Here is a 23417-nt window from a genome sequence, read left to right on the forward strand (position 1 = left end):
TCTTAAAATGACGTCATACTTGCGCACAGCAAATTTTTGTGCTCACTGCGCAGGTTGTGAGCTTCAAAAATTCAAAATTCACATGTGTTTCACACCAAAGAGGATCGCAACTCCGCACCTGTGTTGTTTTTGTAATTTGTAAATTAAAACATGGCCATATCCTGTTGAAGAGGGCATGAGTTTTGGCAATTCTTTGTGTTTTTCTCAAGACTATTTCACGTATTCGAAATGTATCGGATCTTGAAATCAAGAAATTTCAGCTACTGCAAAATCAAGACCATAAGTTCATTCGTCAGGGAAGAAACCTTTCAAAAATTGTGCTCTCATTGCAATGCGGCGCTCATGCGGTTGGAAGTTTCTCGTAATTAATTATTACATACTTTTGATCTTAAACTAACTTTTGATTTTTGGTTGATCTTTTACAGGGAAACCTATCCATACCAGCTCATTTGCCTTGCAATCACCAGAGGCTAAATCTGATGATAAAAAGCAAGCAACCAAACAAAATACTGACAGGGCTAATTATGCTGAAATTCTATCAGGTAATTTTGTTATTATATGTATTACGTATGAATGTTAAAATAATAATTTATTTTCAAGGATGGAAAAAATCGCTAAAGTGATCTGCAATCGCGATCTTATCGCGATCGCACCATTTTTGTGTGTGTTAATGTTGATCGCAATCACAAAAGTAAATGAGGTGATCATTTGTGATCTTTTTGCTATCACGCTCAGAAAGAGATTTTACATAAAATGCTTAATCTGAGAGAATTTAATTCTAAATCTGGAAGAAAAACTCAAGTATCTGTCATTTAGAGAAATTTGAAAGTTTTTTAACAAAGACCTCTTATTTACAAAGTACATTTTTGTTAGGACTGAAATCCGAATCTTTTAAAACCGATGATGTGTTTTTTTTTTAAGAAAAAAAAACTTACCGCAAAAGATAGCTACATGTTGAGATAGCGATCTCACATTTTTTCCATTTCAAGATCGCAGATTACAGTGTCAGCGGCCATCCTTGATTATTTTATCAGATATTCAATTCAGACCAATTTAAAAAAGGCACGTTATATTAATTGATCTATGAAATTTACAGTCTATGGAAACAGTAGCAAGGAAACTAGACAACCCGTGGGAAAAATGAAAGTAAACAAGCTATTGAAAAACTTAGAATCCAACACAGAGAAAAAGGGGGAAAGAAATAAAGAAGATGAAGCTTCCATATCCACTCTTGATAACACAAATCAGGATTTAGTCACCAATAACAACAATGCATTCGAAATACATATAAAGTCATTGACTAATTTGGGAACTATTAAAAAGTATAGGGATAAAAAAATTAGTATAAAATTTTCAATACAAAATTATGCGTTTATGGCAGGTCCTCCAAGTCTGCAAAAAAGGCTGATAAGTCTGCTCTCGTAAAAAACCCTCTAGAAGATCAAGAATTTCTGTTGCATACGGAGTCAACATCTGAAAGCCTCTTGTGCTACTTGGACGTCTGCGTAAATTAATGTTGATAGTTTCAATGTTTCATTTCTCAAAGTCTTATTACATCCAGGTTTCTTGTGGATTTTTGAATAAGGCGTTTAGCGTGTTCAACAGCCATGTGTCAAAACATCGCCAAGAGCGTCCTACTATCGGAAAACTCACTAATATCAATTTATACAATACACTACTACGTGGTTATGCTGGAAGGGTAAACAGTCTTTTAATAATTTTCAACTTTCTTTTTTAAAGTTTTACTCAGGGAAACTTCGACAAAGTTTGCGAGTTAATGGACATCATGAAATATGAAAAATTGAATCCTAATGTGCACTCATACATAGCTTGCTTTGAATGTGTTGGAAGAGTTGGAACCAATTTCCGATCTGATCTGCAACTCAGAGAGTGGTTAAGGCAAATGACAAGCCATGTAAAGTTTTAAATTATAAGGCACTAAAAATTAATCTTATTATTCTACATTGCAGGGTATAAACATGCAATCCTTGTTTGATTCAGCAAACTTTCTAAAGGATCAAAGGGAAATGGTCCTCAAATCTTGTCTGCTACTGGATCAAAATTTTGTACCGAAACCGAAGGCTGAAAATATGGGTTACAGCTGCCCATTACTTAAGGATTTGGATCCTCAGAAGGTAGTATTTGTAATCTTGGTTTGTAAAAAAGGGAATTAAATTAGAATATTGCAGCTTGAAAATCCAAAACGATTGAAAAACGTATTAACTGCTGCCGATGTGCAAGAGAAAGCTGCTATTCAATTTAACTTGGAGCGAGAAGGAAGTGTGATGGTGAAAAGTGTAGAGAATAATACCCAGCCTGCTGAAGTGACCAATTTTTATGTATGTTAAATAACTTTATAATAAAATTTTAAGATAAAAACATTTCATTAAATTTTAGAGAGCAACTTTGGCCGAGCAGCTAGGAACTTGGAAAAAAAAAGCGCAGAAAGCTTTTTATAGGGAATTACAATCCCTTCAGCAAACTCACAATCAATCATTAAAGATGACAATCTATCCTTTTTTGAAAATCTTGCCTGCAGACGATTACGTTGACATCATACTAAGGGTAATATTATCTTTTTAGCAGCACATAAAAAAAAAAAAAAAAAAATCAAATTACATTTCAGGAAATTAGAAATCTTGCTGAAGGTTCGGAGTCATACAGCAATTCTATGCATTTGCTTTACAAACAATTGGGCAGTGAAGTAATGGGGAGGTTTGTTTAAGAAATTTATATTCAACACGGGCAATACAGTTTTGTAAACTATTTTCTGTTTGGTACAGGTATCAGGCCCTGTGGAAAACAAATGCAGGCATTACTGAAATGACGGGGAAGATCTATCAAGAGTATTGCAACTGGTTTGCTGAAAACAATTCGGAGACAGTTAGCAACCCCAGAGTGAAATGGATGGAACTTATGCAAGAATTTGCAGAAAATTCCTCGGTGGTATGGTTGTAAGGTGTTTAAAATACATGCAAAACTGTCCTCCTTATATTTCAGCAACTTATGTCAAAGGTGTGGCCCAACTACCTTCAGTTAAGAGTCGGAAAGTTTTTGTACAAAATTATTTTATGTGACATACAAATAGATGTGCATCTTTTAAAACCCAATTTCAGTGAAAAGTATCTTAATGGCTAAAACTTATGTTCCAACTCAATATCTTGTAATATTATTCAGGCACATCCTTCCTGCTTTTTACTCGCTATACCGATGCACTGGGAAGTTCAGTAGGGAAGAAGTCAAGCCTCATCCTGTTGTGTCAAAACTGTTTCGGGGTGCAGCTCCAGAATCGCTACAATTTTCTACGTCTGATGTACCAATGCTGAGCCCGCCAGTTCCATGGACATCAATCCGTTTTGGTGGATACTTAATAAAAAGCACGGAAATCGTGAGGTATGTTGCCTAATTCCTATCTATCAATTTGCTTATTTATAGATTAAATACAAAATAGATTACCACTACATGCTTACCTTCAATGGAATAGAATGGACAAAGCACCAGTTCAGCAAATATATCCTGCCTTTGACTCCTTAAACCAACTTGGATCTATTCCCTGGAAAGTAAACGAACCAGTAAGTTTACTCTTGTAAAATGGTTTGTAAAGAAAATATGATCTTTTTGTATTTATTTTAGATGCTTGACGTTATATTGAAGGTTTTTACTTCTGGTGGTTCATCAAAGCTGGACGTACCAGAACCACCGACAGCATTTACAGGTTTTGATCAAACAACAGCTGAAACAGCTGAATCGGTGGAAAACAAAAAATATGAAGTATATAAGCAACAACTGGCGGTTCGGCGCCACAAGGCCGAAATGTACAGCTTGTGGTGTGATGCACTTTACAAACTGTCTTTGGCAAATCACGTAAGTTTAATTGTAAGCCTACAAACCAATATGTCATTAATTCAAACATTAGTACCGGAAAGATATATTTTGGTTTCCTCACAATATGGACTTTAGAGGAAGAGTTTATCCTTGCTCTCCCCACTTGAACCACTTGGGATCAGATTTGGCTCGGAGCATTCTGTGTTTTGCAAAAGGGGAACCGCTTGGAAAGCATGGATTGGACTGGCTGAAAATTCATGTGATAAATTTGACTGGACTAAAGAAAAAAAACTCAAAAGCAGATCGACTCAAGTACGCTAACGAAATGATGCCTGAAATTCTTGACTCAGCAGATAATCCCGTGGAGGTTTGATTTTAACTAGGAATTTTACAAATTTCCAGCTTTTTACACCTTAATTTCATGTTAACAGGGAAGACAATGGTGGATGGAATCTGATGAGCCATGGCAAACTCTGGCTGCCTGCATGGAAATAAGCAATGCAGTTCGCTCTCCCAATCCAGAGAATTATGTGTCCAGCTTTCCCATTCATCAAGACGGCTCCTGCAATGGTCTTCAGCACTATGCTGCCCTGGGTAGGGACACTGCAGGAGCATTGAGTGTCAATCTGTCACCAGCTGACATCCCGCAAGATGTCTATAGCTGTGTAGTTGCTTTGGTAAATGTTTTGTGTATAGATCCAAATCTTAAAATACAAAAATAAAATCCAAACAGGTTGAACAAGAGCGGGCAGAGGATGCTGCAAAAGGAGTGCAAATTGCACAAGTGCTAAATGGTTTTGTTGAACGCAAAGTGATCAAGCAGACTGTGATGACAACAGTGTACGGAGTAACACGATATGGTGCTCGCCTACAAATAGCTAAACAACTGAAAGGTTCTGAGAACTATTACTCAAAGTCACCCTTATCAATCTTAAATTTTCCAGATTTAGACAATTTTCCAAAGGACATGGTTTGGCAGGCCTCCAGTTACCTTTCATCAAAAACTTTTGCTAGTTTAGGGTCGTTGTTCACATCCGCTAAAGAAATCCAAGTAAACTTACAGGCAAAGTTTGAAAAAAAATTAAACAACACATTTTGATTAGGATTGGCTCACTGACTGTGCGCGACTTATTTCACGGATTAAATCGAAAAACGTTGAATGGGTGACTCCACTTGGACTCCCTGTTGTGCAGCCATACATCAAGGAAACCAAGGCTCCTGAAATGAGCTCGAATTCTAGCACTAAATATATCCAGAGTCTTTTCAACATGGATTCGTTCAGGTATTTTATTTTTTTGCAGTTTTGATCCTTGAAATTTACTCACTTTTATATTTTATAGCCAACCAAATACTGTGAAGCAGAAAAACGCATTCCCTCCCAATTTTATTCACTCTCTGGATTCGAGCCATATGATGCTAACCTCTTTACATTGTGAACAGAAGGGAATAACTTTTGCTTCTGTACATGATTGCTTTTGGACGCATCCAAGTACTGTGGACAAAATGAATGAGGTCAGTTTCTTCAACTCTAAAATTCAAAGCAAAATTAAATAATTTTATATATCAATCAGATTTGCCGGAAACAATTTGTTGCACTTCACAGTCAGCCAATTTTAGAAGATCTTTCCAAATTTTTATTTGACAAATTTGGCAGTAATATGGCACATGGGTATGATTTCCTTTATTATTATTTCTTGTAAATAACTGATGTAATATTTAGGGAGCTGTTAGCAGACACTCAGAAACTAAACGACGTCCTACTTCAAGTGCCACCAAAAGGAGACTTCGATTTATCAAAAGTTTTAAAGTCGATTTATTTCTTCAGTTGAAATATGAATAAATTAAATTCTAGTCATTTTAGCTAAAAAGATATTGTAAGTTTATTCAACTAGGATAGTAACAGTTTGCTTTTTTCTTGCAGTAAATGCTTGGCTTTTAGAACAGATCGTCCGTCATAAAGGTCTATTGGTTGGAAAGATATGGAGATTGGGGAAAATTTTGGCCATACTTTAGTATTGGCTGGTCTTTCTGTCAAATAATGATCTAAGCAAGGTGATGAATCAACCTTTTCCCTTGACTTAACAAACCCTGATCTTGGTCTTCTAATCACTTGGCTTTCGGGAAAGTCGACACTAACCAGGTTACTGAATTGACGTTCCGACGACGGCACATTAAGAGCAACCGCAGCCACCTAGAGTGGTAGATTTTGTATAAAATTTACATAATACTTTAAAAAAATATTGGTTAAACCTTTTGAAGTACTTCTTCCTCTGATATTCGGAACTCCTTTATATGTGTAGCAGCTGTATCAAGTGACATTTCGGATAATTCTTTTATCTTCCTAGCAGTATCCAAGTTGCTTTGCATTACAGGAATAGTGTGTGGAAGTTGCTCCAAAGAAACAGCTACGGCACGAGGAGGTTGTGCGTGCTCATCTTCTTTTGGTGGTTTTATTGTTGGTCTCTCAACAAAGGGTTTTGCAGAGGGTCGATCACAGTTTCTTATTAGCAATTTTCTGGCTTCCTTGCTTGATCTAAATGTTGTTGATTTGCCTCGTGAAGATTCAACTGAGTCACCAGCAAATTGAGTGGTGGATTTTTTCGAGGGTGATTTACTTCTTGCTGTCTTTGATCTGCCGAGACCTGCTGTTTGTCCTCTCTCAGAAAATGTAACTCTTTTGCTTGAAATTTGACTCATTGTTGTGGGAGACGGGAGACCTAATAAAAATACATAATATGATCAAACAATGAAGATGGAACGATAATAAAAGGAAGAATGAAAGCATTTTTTTATAGAGGAAAAAATAAATTAAAAATTGTCTGAAACCTGAGAATTTTTGCGAAATAATTAGAAAGCTACTGATTCGCCAGTTTTTGTTTACAACTTATTCATCCGTCAAATATTATCCGAAATTTTATATTTTTCCCGCGTTTGTGCCTCCACTCAAGAGTGAAGAACTGACGAATCGCAGTGAATGTTTCAAAATGTAAGGTGGGAGGCATTACATTCGACGTCACTTCCTTTACTTTTCCTTCTCGAGACCTCCGGCATCTTGTTTTTCGTCGCGTGATACTGTTCGACTTTAGTTTCGTCAATAATTAGACATGTGAGTAACTTATGAGCTTAAATAGTGTTTAAATATTTTCCTTTCATGCGAAAGTTTCAAGTGAAATTTCAATTTGAGTCTTTAACGTTGAAGCTTTTCAGTTTTTTCATGATCCAGAAATCATGCGCCATTCGCTTGTTAGGCTGACGTCAGAAATGTTGCATTAGCGTTCATTTACTGCTTTGGTGTTGCTAAGTTTCATTATGCATTATTATTATCTTTTTCAGGGCTTTCCGCGACAGAGACAGGGGGAGCAGGGGGAGATTTTCTGGCGGTGGAGGCCGGGATGACCGTCGCGGGGGCGGCGGAGGCGGAGGTGGTTTCGGCCGCAGTTCATTTGGCGGCGGAAACAAGGGCAAGCAGCCTGGAGAACGGCTGAGGAAACCTAGATGGGACATGGAGTCCTTAATGCCCTTCAGGAAAGATTTCTACGTACCACATCCTAAACTTCTTAACAGGTTTTTCATCGCTGCTCTTTTTTTGAACACGTTTTTTTAAAAATATATTTTGTTCTAGAACATCATTTGAAGTGGAACAATACCGCAACGTTAAGGAAGTCACGGTGAAAGGGCGTGCTGTGCCTTTTCCCAACCAGTTTTTTGATGAAGGCAACTTTCCTGACTACGTCATGAATGAAATTCGCAGGCAGGGCTTCACTGAGCCGACTGCAATTCAAGGGCAGGGATGGCCAATTGCCCTGAGTGGCAGAGACATGGTGGGCATTGCACAGACGGGGTCGGGCAAGACCTTGGCCTACATTTTGCCAGCCATTGTCCACATCAACAACCAGCCTCGTTTGAATAGGGGCGATGGGCCTATTGCCCTGGTGCTTGCTCCAACCAGAGAACTTGCACAACAGATCCAGCAGGTAGCCCTTGAGTTCGGATCCTCCTCAAGAGTTAGAAACACGTGCGTTTTTGGTGGAGCGCCAAAGGGACCACAGGTAAAATCTTTAACATATGATTAAATTTTTGCGTTTGCTTAAATTTGGGATTTGACTCTGTTCCAGGCAAGAGACCTGGAACGTGGTGTTGAGATAGTGATTGCTACTCCGGGCCGTTTGATCGATTTCCTTGAGTGTGGAAAAACCAATCTTCGTCGTTGCACCTACCTTGTTCTGGACGAAGCTGACCGCATGCTTGACATGGGCTTTGAGCCCCAGATTCGTAAAATCGTGGAGCAGATCCGACCTGACCGACAGACCTTGATGTGGTCTGCCACGTGGCCAAAGGAAGTTAGGATTTTGGCCGAGGAGTTTCTCAAGGACTACATTCAAGTAAACATTGGATCTCTGCAGCTGTCTGCCAACCACAACATCTTGCAAATTATTGACGTATGCCAGGAATATGAAAAGCAAAGAAAGTGAGTTGTGAATCAAGTTTTCTACTTAATAAGTTATAAAGATTTATTTCTGACTGACACAGACAAATCAAATGCTTAAGCTTCAGTATTATAAAAAAGTTATAGTTTTCCCCAAAACCTATTGTGTCTCTGCATTATTCTACCAGGATACGTTTTGGTTTTTTTGGGGAATATGAAAAAGAGAATTTTGCCTTCGGAGTTCAAGCATTCACAGCTTGACAACCTCCTTATAATTCTCGACACTCAATATTCTATCAATCAATAATTGAATTGATGCATCAGACTCATATTTACAGTGATGTGTATTTATTATTTCTCTATCAGATTGTTGCAGTTGCTCTCTGAAATTGGTGCTGAGAAGGAGAACAAAACCATTGTGTTCGTAGAAACTAAACGTAAGGTGGACGAAATCACTCGTAGCATCCAGCGTGACGGATGGAATGCCAGTGGCATTCATGGAGACAAATCACAAAACGAAAGAGATTGGGTTCTTGCTGGTAATTTCAATAGTAATTTTTTTGTAACTGAAGCATTGAATATGAATTTGTAATTGCAGATTTTAGGACAGGAAAAATAAACATCTTAGTGGCAACAGATGTTGCTGCCCGTGGACTTGGTGAGTTGTGAAAGGGTGGCCTTTGTCTCGAGGGGGAAACGTTTTGGAAATAAATATTTAGGGGTGATCAGCTTGTTGCTGATTGGTCTGCTTGAGTTTGGTCCCAGGCAGGCTGCGTGGTGTCGTCACCAGACTGGATTTAAGGAACCACACAATCGTACCCAATGATGTCGCTAATAATTTATGCATATTCACTCCCCGCTCAAAACCGCAGAGTTAGAAGTTTGTTTTTGTGTTCAGCATGTATTGTATTGGTCCTGTGAAGATCGATTCACTTGGGTTGTTTGAATATACCCCTGGGAGGGATGGAGTGGAACGCATACTATCGATTAATTTTAAGTGTGGTTTAATATTAACTAGCGTATTAATTAACATCGTCTAACCCAGTCTGGTATTTTGTCTTCTCTCTTTCAGAGGCACTAGCGAGCTAAAAAGCAAAGCGACACTGACCCGTCCGGCGAGTGTCACTTTATGAGTCTGTGCCTCTGGCCGAGTGGTGGTGATGATGCCGGGCCTGCCTCGCGCACGGGCCCTTCATCGATTCACCGGCGCTTTGTAGAGAGAAGCTCCACGAGCTATTGATTGGTGCAACTCAGCCAGGGAATTGCTGGCTTCAATTCCTCGGAGGAGATTGCACGCTCTCGGCTGGCCGGCCTCTGCCCGTACGAGGTCAGCTGGATCCAACCACGTAGCCACTGCAGGGCGGTTAATGGGGGTGGGGGTCAATCGCACTCAGCCCTGCAGGCCTGGGGAACGGAATTACCGGAGCGAGCAGCTTTCAGGAGCAACCGACTCTCGCTTACAAGGTCCAAGGAGGTAATTATGAAATCCAACCAATTTGCCTCTAGCAGAAAAACAAAATCGAATGAAACCTTCTTACTTGGCGACCTTGTCCCACAAATTCGAATTCGGGAATAAACAAATAGACTAAACGCAAGTTAAATTATTCATACAGCACACAAACGGTCTCAGCTAAAACGGCTGCTGGACTGATTGTAAGCTGCTGTTATTGGTGCAGTAGAATTTCTGTGTTTTGTGCCCTGTTTCTTCAGTATGTACATAACATTGGCTTTGGCTTTTTCCAAAGTATTTTGTGTTAACTAGCCTGACAATATTTAAAATTCGGAACTTTTTAAAATCTTTCATTAAGTTAATATACTGTTGTGGAAAAAAGCATGAAGATGGAGTTCTACTGTTTTTATTCCTCTTACAGGGAATCATCTTCTGTGAGCTCATTTTAACATACAAGTTTTTTTTGCATGAAAACAGATGTGGAAGATGTCAAATTCGTGATCAACTTTGATTTTCCCAACTGCTCGGAAGACTACATCCACCGAATTGGTCGCACAGGACGCTCGGACAAGACAGGAACAGCATATGCTTTCTTCACACCAAACAACTCCAAACAGGCCAATGATCTGATTTCCGTCCTTAGAGAAGCAAACCAAGTGATCAACCCTAAGCTATACGAGATGGCCAGCATGTCTAAAGGAATGGGTAAGGATTGAATAAAATATGATCTACTCAAGCATTGTTACACATATTTTTCTTGAATGCTACTCAATTTATACAAAGATTAATTTCTTACACATATACAATTATAACTACACAATTTTTCCAAATGTAAATGTTGACTGAAGAAATCAAAATTTCTCACCTCCTATGTGTTTATTTTTTAGGTCGCAACAGGTGGGGCGGTGGTGGAGGCGGCAGAGGAGGAGACCGCGGTTCTGGTAGAGGTGGACGAGGAGGCGGCGGTGGAGGAGGTCGTTGGCGCGACAATTCCCGGGACCGCAATCAGGGCCAGGGCCGCATGGACCGAGGGCGACCAACTGGAGGAAATTCCAACGGTAGTGCCTCGGGCATGAGGAACGGACCTGGAGGACCACAACCGTTGATGAGCAACGGTACCAATGGGTCCACGGGAGGAGGCAGCTACTATGCGGGAACTGCTTATGGCACACGCAGCAATGGAGGAGGGTTCAACGAGGGATATTAAATTAAATTTATTTAATTTATTCGATTTAACATGAAAGAAGGAGTCTTTGTGAAAGTTCAAATGGACAATATTTAGTTTTGATCTATGTTCTCTCTCTATCTATCATTCCCATCTGTGTAAACGTGTGTCGCTGCGAAACTTTGAAGTGCTGTTGTCTCACTGCAAATCATGAATTTTATTATTTTTGAGATTTTGGCTTTTACAACAGGCCAACGGTTTTAGTCTTGTTTCTTTTTATTAGACAGAGCAAGAAACTTGCACAACTATCATTCAATGAAATAAATGTATTCAGTCGATTTAAAATGTTTCATTTTTTAATTTTCCTAGAATTTGGCCATGCAAAACTAAATTTTTAAATAATAAAGCATTAATGCTATTGTGTGAAACGGAGATTATAGTTTTTAAATTAATAAATATAAATTAACGTTGAACCAAATTCGGTTTTATTTCATACACTGGAACTAACAACTTCTCTGTACAATCATTCACTCTATCGATCAAGTTAGTGATGCTCGACATTCTCTGCTGCCTTCTGATCTTCAGGATGGTGAGGCCATGCAGTGGGGTTGGCAGCGGAAATAGCATGCTCAGGATGAGCTTCGTAGAACTCCTCCATGGTCATTTCACTGTAGGGCAGAAGGGCGTTGATCTTGGCCACCTCAGCCTGAGCAGCCTCAATACGGCTGTTGGACTCCTTAACAAAATCCTTGATTTTGGCCGACTAAAAAGAAAAATATAATTTTTTTTTCGAGCTTTTGAATTAGTAAAACTCCTTTCTACTTACTGCTTTCTGGGCCTGATCGTCGACCTGGCTTGAATAGTTATCGGCAGGGTAGGGCACCTTCAGCGCTTCGTACTGTTTCTGGAAAGTGTCCACCATGCTGGGCAAAGCAATGCGGCTCTTGTAGAATGCCCAATCGATCTTAGGAGGGGCCTCAGGGTTGGCAAGAACCCTGAAATTGAAAAATGATTTTTAAATGACTTTCCGACCTGCTGGAAGGGCAAAGTTTTACCGTCGAAGATAATTGTCGGACTTGGACTTGAAAGACGACAACATGATCTTCTGGCTCTCGGGCACCCTTTCGGCCAGGGCGGCCCAGTTCACCGCCGACTGAGCGATCCTCTTCGATGCCATTTTTGCTCAGCCGATCGAATCACCGACTGAAATGACTGAATTTTCGGCAAATCCAATATGGAGGACGGACGAGCAGAGAGGCCGGATGGGAACGAACAGGTATGCCAACTTTATAGATGAAAGCGGCAAAAGCAGATAAATGCAGCAAAAAAATTATATCTGAAAAAATTGTCAATCATATTATATTTATTATCATATAATTATTCAATCATTCATGCATGTCAAACTATTTATTAAATATACAATTAAATTTTCTATTCATTTTTAAAACATGATTTAAATTTTTTCATAAAATTCTAAAGACTTTTTCTCTCAATAATTAAAAAACAAATATTAGAAAAATTAGCAAAATTATGAAAAGTGCATTTTGTTTATGAGCAAAAGGCTACTTAAAAAATAACTTTGTGCTTTTTGCACAAATAAAAATTAGAAAATAAATTTTAATTTTAAAAATGGTTTCAATTTAATAAATGTTCCACACCATTGTAAGCACACACTTAGAAAACACAAAAGATTCAGCATTTCACGCTTTATTTTGAAATATGTCTATATCTCTATTCAGAACAGAAACAGAAGCGTTATTGGAAATAATAAAATGAGCTAGATAGATTTAAAGAAATACCATATGGCCCGATGTGGCCTAAATATAAATTGAGTAAAATTTCAATTTGCGCTCATTTTCTGAAGCTGTCCAATGCCCAAATCTATAATATTTTTCATAAAATATTAAATCTCATAAATTTTCAACGAGTTTTATAAGGACTATTTCATTATTTATTGTTCAGATCAAGGGAATTAACCTATAGAGCGATGTGTATGAACTAGAAATATGTTTGACTGCGAGTTTTGTTTTGGCTCGAGATGCCCATTTATGCTGCTGCATTGCAAATGTTATAAAATGCTGACAAATTCTTTTAGATATGCAACTGAACTTAGGGGACTCGAGTAAATTTAGTGACTAACGTGGGAATAATAAATTGCATTTTACATCTGAATTTGTGAACGAAAGCGTTTGAATGCAACCGAAAGGACCAAGGAGTGTTCAGGAGCATCTCCCTCGTCGCTTCCCGAGACTAAAATCAATGGCTTCGCGCAGTCGCTATATTACTATAATACATTAAGTGCGAGTGCAGTGCTGGTAATGTGGGTGAGATCGATAAAAGAGTGGCTTATTCCGTGTTTTCGTTGAAAGATGCTGAATATGCTAGTAAATATAACCCACGTTCAAATTTTCAAAGCGATAAATTTTTCATGATTGTGCAAATGCTTTCGACGCATTTGAATTTCACCAATATCAAGGAATAAACAGATTTTTTTAATAGAAACAACACAAAAATTCAAATTTTGATATTTCACATTTCTTCTTGTTTAAAAATTTTAATAAAAATTTCCAAAAATACACGGATAAAATAGAACACTTTATAAATCTTTAAAAATTTGATTTATGAATTGACGTTTCATTCAATTGCATTGAACTGGCTGAAATTGGCGAAAAGTGGAAAAACATTCCTCTATAAAATGTCACATTCAATTTTCAGTACGAACTTTCTGGTCCTACTCTATAATAAATAAATAAGATCAACGAATTGCGCAGGTGTGTCTAATCATTTTCCGGCTTTGCTTTGTATTGAGCTATCATCTTCAATACCTGTTGCGATTCTACACAACTGGATTAAAGAGAGCTTCCTGCATGGATGTTTTTAAAGAGAGCTTCAGCTTTCAGCTTATTTAGACGCGCACATCCGCGCGCGAGCGAAAGGATCGAAAGTCGTCGGAAACGGCCAATGCAGCTGGTTTTACGCGGCCGAACGGGCCAAATCAAATAAAAAAAGGAGGCTGCAGCGTTGAAATAATAAGACATTTAAATCATGTAAAAAATAAATATCTTTGGTTTTAATAAATTTTCACCTCTGCGCATAAAAAATATGCGCGTTTGAATAAGAGTGGCTCAAAAGTTATAAATAATGGCTAGCTAAAATTTTCAATTGAAATTTTTGTATTTAATAGAACGAACAAATAACTGTTATTTAGTAATCTCTGGTAATCTCTAACAGAAACGTAAAACCGGAATGAAATATAATATTCAATTGGCAGTTTAATAAAAATAGTTTTGCTTTTGAAAAATATTTGATAATTTTGGATTCTTATAACTCAATTTTATTCTGTAGAGGATTGGAAATTTAAAATAACTATGAAGCATAGTTGAAACTTGTACATAACCATTGTTAAGCTAAATTGATGAATTTAATGTATTTTGCAATATCTTCTTGTCAGTCTACTAAATTTAGTAACCGGCATGATATTTTTAAAAGGAACTATTCATAAGGAGTACAAATTGTGATATTTTATACCATTTTTTTTCTTTAAAAATTCTAAATTTACTATGCAATTAAATGAATTAGGACGATTAGATTGCTAGTCAAAATTATGGAGTAGCTCAGTAAGTCTTAAAGGGGTTGTTTTCGGGAGAGTTGTTAAAGGCGCTCTTTAAAGATAATAGAATATTAAAGCGGCTGAAATGAAATGAGAGAGCGCGTCTCGAGATGTGTACGAATGTGGCTGACGTTGTGGGGTCAGGATCGACTCCCCCTCACCGTCTGCTCAATCGGACGCCGTAAATAGAACGAAGGCGATGATTTTTTTGCGTCTGCCGAGAGACGGCGGCATTTGATTTTTTTACTCCAAATATACATATCAATCGAAAGCGAGGAGAGCGCGCTGTGAGAAGGAACGTGGCCATGTTGTGCGGGAACGGGTCGATGTGCCGGCGTGCGACGACGAGGGCGAGGGAGGGGCGCCGCCCCGAGAGGAGCTTCGGCGCCGTGCCCTGCCTGGCCGAATAAAGACGATAGCGCATTCGAGATGACGACGCGGCTCGGTGCCGACGACCACCAGGCGGCCGGTCTTCAAGGCCTTCAAGAGGAACTGCTGCTTTAGGGTAGCTATGCGTGCAGCATGCCGCGCAAGTCGAGCAGCAGCGACGCCCGGACGGTGTCCGGTGCCGCCGGCGGGAGGCTTGTCAAGAGCATCTACGTCGGTGCCAGCAACGCACTCAGGTGGAGCGACCTTAAGCGGCGCCTCCGCTTCGACAGTGACATTGAGCTTGTGCAGCATTTGCTCGACCTCGCCGAGTCTACACACGACAAAAGGTCAGAGACTATCCACCTTAAAGTTTCCACTGACCTACAATCAAAATTTTTTAATTGTAATTCGTGAGATAGTTTGATTCAAATTTTAATTTTTGATTTCCACTTTTTCACCTTGTTAACGATTTTTAGTATTTTTTAATTAAATCTATAGTAGGAAGCATTTTGATTCTCTAGGATATTTGGAGTTGTTACAGCTTTAAAGGAAATGTACTGAAACAAAATAATACATTAACCCGATTTTCAAGAGCTTAGTTAGATACGATTTTCAGCAATAGAAATTTTCCATAATAATTATGAAGGAATTCGATGACAAATTTAAATTGCTGTGAATGTTAGGTTTATTAGCATTGTATTTCAAATCGATTTAAGTGAAATAATTTTAATGCTAAATGTTGGCTATTAAAAAAATACTTTATAAATTCATTTAGTTTTTAATTTTAGTTTATTACTTTTATTGCAGTATTTGTTTGAATTTCATACATTTTATACTTGTTCCTTTTAATAAGGACCAACAATAAGGAAATTTCCAAAAGTTTCCACGCTTATATAGGGTGACTGAAAGAATTAACCACAAGCTCTAGGTCTCCTTATAATCAAAACTAGAGGGTTGCTAGCGACGTTATATGTGGTTAGAGAAAGAGAGGAAGAGATTCGGATGTGAATCATGCACCCACTTTCGCTCGCCCGCCCGCTTGTTCCATCCCTAGCAACTCGCTCATGCAGACTCTTCCCTCTCATTAAAAAAGCGATCAATAATGGCTTTCGCGCCATATTCCTATATACCCCGTCGGCCTCATGCCGCGCGCTCATTGTGCTCTGCGCTCTACCACCTCACAGGAATAAAAAATAATTAATAATTTCACTTGATTATGTTTGATTATATATTGATTTTTGGTGAGATGGAATGTATTTTGCGCTATGAAAACTGCTTAACGTTGTAAAACAGACTTATAATAAAACTAGTTTACAGTGGAATGTGGTCGTTTTAATTTAAATTGAAAAACGATCAAAACTCATTTAATAAAATTTATCAAACATGAACAATTTAATTAAGCTGTTAACCAAAAGTATCAAACTTGCTTTTGTTAACAGCACGCAGGAGCAAGTTTCAAATGAAAACGAAGAAAATGGGAATTTGGATGAGGACGGTGAGTCTGCGGCTGAGGAAGTTGTAGCCGAGCAACAACCTGCCGCCGATCTAAACAGTCCTGCTTGCGCGTAAGTTGCACAAAACCTCGGATTTCTATTGCGGTCTTGAAACAATCGCGTACTTCTCTTTTTGCTTTCCACACAAAGGGAGAAAAACGACGACGCCCAGCATACGGACGTTGAGAACAAAGGCACGCCGCACTCGACCGAGCACGAAAGCAGGAAGAGCAGCAAATCGCACCCTGGCAAAAAGGCGCACAAGCACCACCGAAAGAGGAAGCACCACCGCAGTAGCGGAGAGAAAGTCTCCAAGGAGCAGCAGCAGCAGGCGGATGACGGTCAAGGCGCCCTCGACAAAGAACCTGCAGACGCGCCGAGCAACCCTCCAGAGCAAGAGTGGAAAGACAATCACAAACATCACCACGACAAAAAGAATAAGGTACGTGACCAGATTTCAAAACTGATTGTTTCTATTTGAGAGGAAGACATTGTGATATTGCATAGAGTCAACTAATTTTTTTTTTGCAAAGTCAACGATTTAGTATATATATATACAACAAAACTAACAAGGTAAAATAAATTGAAAATTATCGATAATTTTTTTAACTTACGTTTATGAACAGTGAGAAGGTAGAAATTAATTTTTTAGTATATTCTTGTAATATTGAACAGTAATTTTAAATTCTCCTGCTCTAAAAACTGAGGATTTGTTTTAAAGAAAATGCAAAACTAACAATAATTGTTTATATTTTTTTTAACAATTTAAAACCCAAAGAAACCACTTAAAATGGGAAATAATTAATTATTCCAATTACTAATTGTAATTTTTTATAACTGTGTTTGTATAGATACAAGATCTTTAAAGTCGCGGTTTTTTTTAATTCATAGATTTCTATCAACAAAAAAATTAGGAACATACTCCACTTATTGATAAATTTTTAACATTTTTTTTTCATCAGAGCTCGAATTCGTCTCGCGGAAAGAAGAAACGCAAACACAGGGACAAAAGCACGGACGAGCGACCCCTTAAGCAACACCACCAACACGCCGCAGCAGAGGCCGAGGCGTCTGTGAAACGAGATACTCATGAAATAGAGACTGCACTTGATCAAAAGTTTTCTTCCCCAAACACAAGTAACGGTTTTGTAGAAATAGAACCTTCTTCTAGTCCAAATGTACCTGAGTCTAAACACAAACGGAAGCACAAAAAGAAATATAAGAAAAGGTGAGAAATTAAGAAAATCGTCAAAACTCGCAAATACTCAGTTTGAGATTTATTGCAGAAGTGAAATTGACAGTCGAAAGGCGCCTGCGGATGGCGTACCTGAACCTCCCAAGGAGGCGACCGTCTCTCCAGATTGTTGCGTGATTGAGGAGGTTCAGCCGGAGGTGGTTGCGCCCTCCACACAACCAGAGCCGGAAATCCAGCGCTTCCCGCCTTTCGTCTCCTCTCCGCTGCCCCCGCTACCCCCACCGGCGGTGCCAATGATTTTGAGCACCGAATTGGTCCCTGAGCTTCCAGGGGTGGTTGCCGCCCCCACCAGTCAAATAATTGAGTCACCCAGGGTGGCGATCAAACTGAAACTGTGCATTGAATGCAGCACAAGACACTTCCAGGACAACTGCCCTCTGCATAATCCAGACGTGGAGGTAATTCAAAAATTAGAACATAGCATTATATTTTTTATTATGAAAGTAATGCCAAAAATATTTTATAATTGAGATTTCCAACTAAATTTAAGTTTTAATATTTATTGTATTCAAATGGTTCGTAAAATAAATTAAGTTAAAATTGCTGAAAATAAATCAGCCCAAAGTTTTTTTTTAAATAGTTCATCATTGTTTTCTTTGAAATTGTGATGGTTTACGTTTTTAATAAAATAATTTAAGTTTCAAATTGATGATAAATTTTTCTCTGGATAAAAAATAATTGATTTGTTATTTTTTTTTTAATATAATTTTTTAAACACTATAGGTGAAAGACGACATAACGCTCTCGGAATGGGTTTCACTGCCAGACAGCACAAGAAAAAGCTTTGCCGAGGAATCTTTGCCTTCTGCGTTGCTTAAGTTGGAGGAGCGTGACGCAACGCACGGGCCAAGTGTCGTGGCCAGGGTGATCCTGAAGCGTCTGACGCAGTTCGGGCCGCTGCTCGCTGAACGCATCCGAGAAATGGACATCGCTGACGACTTCAACATGCGTGACATCTGGGAGGTGTGCACTGAGAACGACAAGTTCTACCTGAGCACCATTGGCAAGGACCACTCCAACTGGCTGCGCTACATTCGACCGGCGCCCAGCAGGGAAAAGAGGAACGTCGCCGCCATCGTCCGCAACGGAAAACTATTTTTCGTCACCCTGAATATCATCCTCCCCGGCACAGAGCTTCTCTTCTGGTTGGAGAGCGCCGCTTCCGGGTGGTCCAAGAAGAAAATGGAGAGGACCAGTGAGTGGAAAATAATTCAACTAAAAATTGAAAATTAAAAAATTTTATTTTAGATTGCGGCGGATGCAACTTGAAGTTCAGCAATTCGCTGTATTACAGAATCCACTGTTCCGTTTTCCACGACCCCAACTTCAGCCTGACGATACGCAAGTATCACTGCAAGGTCTGCGGCCTCTCTGTTCTCGGCAAGGAGAACATAATGAAGCATGCGGCCGAGCAGCATGGAGGAAAAGGAGCCTATCAGTGCCAATTTTGTAAAAAGGTGAGTTAAAAGTAATCAATTATTATTTAGAGGATAATAAAAAAAAATTCAAGACCATGGGTAGAGATAATCTTTGACGTTACGCGCCTGAATTATATGAGGGTATGCAACCTGGTTGGCGGGCATGTTTAGCGTGGTGCATAACTTTTACACCTGCAGGCGCACCTTTTTTCATGACCGTCTGTGGATCTATGTTGAAAAATAAATCATCTTTCTATACAGTAACAGCAGAGATTAGGGGCTGCCAAATTTTTTTTCTCTTTCTATAATATTTAAAATTTCTTCAGAATACAGAAATATTCCATCATAAAAAAAAATCTGGAAGTTTTATAAGCTCTAGTTTATAGAAAAAATTGCAGAACTGAAAGTAAATTGGGTTGATAAAAAAGTAGAAAATTTAAAAAATTCAAATTTATTAAATATTACTGAATTATTTATCATTGAATATCAATTTTTACTTCCGCAGTTCTTCCTGCGCCTCAATTACCTTGAAATGCATCGTACTTATGGCTGTGCGGCGAACCCACAACGAACGAGGCCCCTCTGTGATTTCTGTGGCAGAAAATTCTGCCAACCACAAAAATTGAAAGTGCACATCAAAAGAATGCACAGTGGTATGCAAACAAACTAATTAAAGAAAAATAAAATATAAAATCTCTTTTCTCAGATCTAGCTGAGGTTCTCAAAGAGTTCCAATGCAAAATGTGCCACAAGCTGTTGGGCTCGAGAGCCGCACTGCAAAGACATCTGAAGGAGGTGCACCACAAAGACATGATTGGCGCGTGCACTTGCGACCGCTGCGGAAAGATGTTTCAGAACAAGTCCAACTTGAAAATCCACATGCTCACACATTCCGGTGTCAAACCTTTTCGGTAATTAGATGACTGCATAAAAAAAATTGAAAATAATAAATAATTGCAGGTGCAAGGAGGGCACTTGCATGGCCGCGTTCACCACAAAGCAGTGCCTGCAGTTCCATTACAAGAAGGTCCACGGCTTCACCGACGACAGCATGCCCAAGATCGAGAGGTGCGTGGCGTACACTTTTGATGCGTACGCAGGCGGACAGACGGAGAGTGGCAGCGAATCGCAGCACCAAGAGCCGGACGAGACCATCAGCCCCCCATTCACACCAACGGGCAGTGACGACTCGCCCCCTCCGTCACCCAGTTTACCCTCTCTGGAAGAGGACGAGAACAGCCGCGCTTCCAATTTGGCGATTGTGAATGAGACCAACTCGGTAGTGCTCGAATCAAACCTTGGCAGTGTCCAACCTGATTCAGGTAATTTTTAAACGAACCAAATTAATTTAAGTAACTTTTAGCAATATTAAATTGGCCTTGGTCTTATGCTCTTTTGCGACGATTTTTTTTTATTCCAGTTAAAAAAATAATTAAAAATTGATTATGAAAATGTCAAAATGAGGAAACAATTTTTTGTTGAAATATTTAAAAATATTTTAAATTTTAAATCAAAGATTTATCAATTTAAATTGAAAATTTTTATTTCCAGTTATCTCAAATAGCTCTTCTCCTCCAATAATTGTAAGTCCAACCAACTCGCCAATGATGAGCAGCGACCTTTTGGCGCGACCAGGCACCATCCTGAGCAAGGCCAGCAAAAAGTGGATGGGTGACATCATCGTGTCAACGGCGGCGGCAGTCGCGGCTCCTGTCGAAATGATGCTGCACGAAAAGCGTTGGCATGGAGGAGAAATGCTTCAGCCGGAACAAGTGCAAGTGGTGGTCGAGAACCAAGAAATGTTGATGGACAAGAATAGGTGGGGCGAGGAAGTGAATAATTTGAGGAACGAGATTTCCTCCATCAGAAGAAGTGACCTGTCTGGATACACTCGAATCTTGCGCCCAGGCGACACATCAATCGCGTCAGACCTTCCAGATCCGGTATGATTTCAACACAAATAATCTGTATTATGCAAAAATTTTACAATTCAAATATTTCAGCTGCGGAGAAGTCCAAATTCAATGGGTGCAGATTTTGGCTCCCTCCGACGTCAAGAGACGGACGATTTTGGTCCGCTACGAAGACAAGAACCTAGTGCAAGTCTTCTAGTCGAAGCAGCCCTGGACGCTGCTGAAAGAGATCTCACCGTGAAATTGGCCGAACTGAAAACCATTCCGATGGACCCTTCGAGTCTTTCCACTAATCTACCAGGATCGTCCAACAGCTTCCTTTCCAGACTGAACGGAATGCACTCGAACGAGTTGCCGCAGGAGGTCGACTACGGCAACATCGTCATCAGCAATAAGAGCAATCGCATTCCCGAAACTGGACTGGACATGAGTTACAAGCAGTATGATAATGATATGGTGAGTTTTATTAGTGTCTTTTGAAAATTTCATTAATTTCAAAACTAATAAAAATTTTGTGTTTATCATAAATGTGGTGAGCGCATTGGATCAGGCCCCAAATTGTGTTAATTAATTTGATTAAAATTAAAAGAATGCTAATAAGAGAAGCTGAAGAAAGGATTTTTTATCCCCTATTTATTGGAAAAGGGGACTAAATTTATTAAATTAATAATAATTTTTTTTTTTTTTTTTTTTTTTGCTTTTTTCCACTTTTTTTCAATCAAATGCATGCGACTTCTACTTTTACACCAGTTTAAAAATATTAAAAAATAATAGCAATACAAATTTCTACATCCACGCAAAAGCATAATTTAAAAAAAAAAATCCAAAATCTTGGTTTCACTTACAATTAGACTGTAAAACAATAAAATTGATAAAAAAATTACTTATTAATATAATATTGATAACTTTAAATCCAGGTTGTGCCCCCTGACATTACGACGGACTACCGAGTGATGAGAAGTCCCGAGATGGTGTTTGAGCAGCAAGAGCAGGGTCTGGACATGTCCCGCAACTCAGCCTTTCCCTCGGCAGGGACTTACGCGCGCTTCCCCGAGTTGCTGCCGCCCCACCTGCACCACCACCACCACCGAGCAGCAGTGGCGGCTGCAGGGTTGATGTACGAAGTGGAGCCGGTGAGGTGCCAGTCGCCTCCCCCGCAGGCGCCGTCGCCACCCCCGTACCAGTCGGAGCTTCTGCGCCACCACTGGCACCACCTGCCTCCGACAGCGCACCACACCCTGGACCTGAGCACGGCGCGCGGCGTCCAGGTCTCCCCTGACCAGAGCATTTCGCCGCCGCCACCCCCCAACTACCAAAACTACCCTCCCTCGTCGGCGGCCGCCTACCACGCGTCCACCGCGCAGCCGAGGGCGCCCACCCCAAACTATCACCAACACTCAGGATATTATTACTCGTTCTGATTATATAATACATTAATTGTACCAAAGAGCTGTCAGGTCATGTTTGTTAATTGCAGTATATAAATAATGAAGATTAAATTTAATTGTTAATTTTGACAAACAGTGATTCATAAATTAGACAAGTGCCAAAATGAGATTTTCAGTGAGGAGCAGGTGAGGAGGTGTTTATTTTATAAGGCGTTACTGCTTTGATGAAAAAGTTTCCTAACATTTCCTACCAAAATATTTTTTCTTTAAGTATATTTATATTTCTTTGAAATAATCCATGGAAAATTTACAGATACAAGGAAATAATAATTAATTTATTTCATTGGGACCATGGATTAAAAATTGACACAAAGGGCAAATTAAATTTACGATGCTTGAGAGTAAAGTGGATGCGTTTTTTTTAAACATTATTTATTTATTTCCGTGTCGCATAATTCAACAAAATTTAGAAGATGCAATTGAAAGTGTTTTGGGACCAAACGACACTCACATGAATTTTTAAAAATGACGACGCCTGATATAAATCACTTGATTTTTTTTTTAACACCGACGCGTAAAGTTACAACTTTTTATTTTTTTCACAGGGAAAATAGCTGAAACAGGACGCTTTTTGTTTATGTAGCAATGGATTAAATCTTATTAATTATTACTGTACGCGACAAAAAATCTTAAGCATCATAATATGTAGGATCAGGATCAGGAAAGATTGTCTAGAGAAAATTCCATTTTCCAAGTATTTTTCGATGGTAATTGAATTATCCTGAGCAAGAAATACGCATTTTGGTCTTCAGGCAGCAGTATGAAAGTTGTCTCTTTTCACGAAAAAAAACTCCTCAGTAAAATAAGATTAAATAATTATATTGGCGCCTCTCAGCGAATTACGAGAAAATTGTATGAAAAAGATGGAAAAGTTAAAAATGTTGACGCAGTACTTAAATGTGTGTATACAATACATCTCATGTAAGTCATGTATTTAAAAATAAAAGCAGAATTGAAAACAAATAATATAAACAAATGTATGCATAGTTTCGATAACATTTCAATGATTAATCGTTAAAAACGACCTGATTTACAAAAAAATAGC

At 39.0% G+C, this 23417-nt stretch overlaps 5 protein-coding genes across 6 annotated transcripts; 3 read left to right on the forward strand and 2 right to left on the reverse strand.

The window, feature by feature from the left end:
- The first annotated feature begins 66 nt into the window (after positions 1-66).
- On the forward strand, positions 67-5706 carry LOC132196385 (DNA-directed RNA polymerase, mitochondrial). Its single transcript, XM_059618972.1, has 23 exons — positions 67-361; positions 426-542; positions 1097-1322; positions 1382-1505; positions 1562-1699; positions 1751-1915; positions 1971-2135; positions 2190-2339; positions 2398-2565; positions 2627-2715; positions 2784-2946; positions 3001-3122; positions 3178-3393; positions 3452-3572; positions 3634-3864; positions 3917-4192; positions 4257-4502; positions 4559-4718; positions 4770-4876; positions 4929-5107; positions 5166-5337; positions 5397-5494; positions 5546-5706. Exons 1-23 carry the CDS (start codon positions 229-231, stop codon positions 5652-5654), a joined length of 3675 nt encoding a protein of 1224 aa, XP_059474955.1. The 5' UTR covers positions 67-228; the 3' UTR covers positions 5655-5706.
- LOC132196388 (uncharacterized) lies at positions 5669-6761 on the reverse strand. 2 transcript variants are annotated; one of them, XM_059618976.1, is made up of 3 exons: positions 6652-6761; positions 6076-6542; positions 5669-6016 (listed from the first exon to the last, which is right to left on the reverse strand). In XM_059618976.1, the coding sequence occupies exons 2-3, from the start codon at positions 6520-6522 to the stop codon at positions 5714-5716; spliced, it is 750 nt and encodes a 249-aa protein (XP_059474959.1). In that variant the 5' UTR covers positions 6523-6542; positions 6652-6761; the 3' UTR covers positions 5669-5713. The 2 variants fall into 2 exon arrangements, with proteins under 2 accessions (XP_059474959.1, XP_059474960.1); XM_059618977.1 differs by having other exon boundaries at positions 6076-6533; positions 6650-6706.
- Positions 6762-6816: 55 nt separating this feature from the next.
- LOC132196349 (uncharacterized) lies at positions 6817-11204 on the forward strand. The gene is made up of 8 exons (XM_059618915.1): positions 6817-6931; positions 7159-7389; positions 7448-7874; positions 7941-8293; positions 8618-8790; positions 8850-8909; positions 10179-10406; positions 10589-11204. Coding segments are annotated over exons 1-8 (1794 nt in total). The 5' UTR covers positions 6817-6929; the 3' UTR covers positions 10909-11204.
- A 124-nt stretch (positions 11205-11328) lies between these two features.
- LOC132196350 (ATP synthase subunit d, mitochondrial) lies at positions 11329-12126 on the reverse strand. The gene is made up of 3 exons (XM_059618916.1): positions 11922-12126; positions 11693-11861; positions 11329-11629 (listed from the first exon to the last, which is right to left on the reverse strand). The coding sequence occupies exons 1-3, from the start codon at positions 12041-12043 to the stop codon at positions 11411-11413; spliced, it is 510 nt and encodes a 169-aa protein (XP_059474899.1). The 5' UTR covers positions 12044-12126; the 3' UTR covers positions 11329-11410.
- Positions 12127-14836: 2710 nt separating this feature from the next.
- On the forward strand, positions 14837-23317 carry LOC132196348 (uncharacterized). Its single transcript, XM_059618914.1, has 13 exons — positions 14837-15192; positions 16285-16410; positions 16489-16780; positions 17301-17566; positions 17625-17991; positions 18317-18788; positions 18842-19050; positions 19517-19664; positions 19718-19922; positions 19972-20333; positions 20563-20954; positions 21015-21380; positions 21842-23317. Exons 1-13 carry the CDS (start codon positions 14999-15001, stop codon positions 22343-22345), a joined length of 3903 nt encoding a protein of 1300 aa, XP_059474897.1. The 5' UTR covers positions 14837-14998; the 3' UTR covers positions 22346-23317.
- The last annotated feature ends 100 nt before the right edge of the window (positions 23318-23417 follow it).

Source organism: Neocloeon triangulifer, unplaced genomic scaffold (assembly GCF_031216515.1).
Source record: "Neocloeon triangulifer isolate White Clay Creek 2 clone unplaced genomic scaffold, ASM3121651v1 ptg000012l, whole genome shotgun sequence".
Taxonomy (NCBI): domain Eukaryota; kingdom Metazoa; phylum Arthropoda; class Insecta; order Ephemeroptera; family Baetidae; genus Neocloeon; species Neocloeon triangulifer.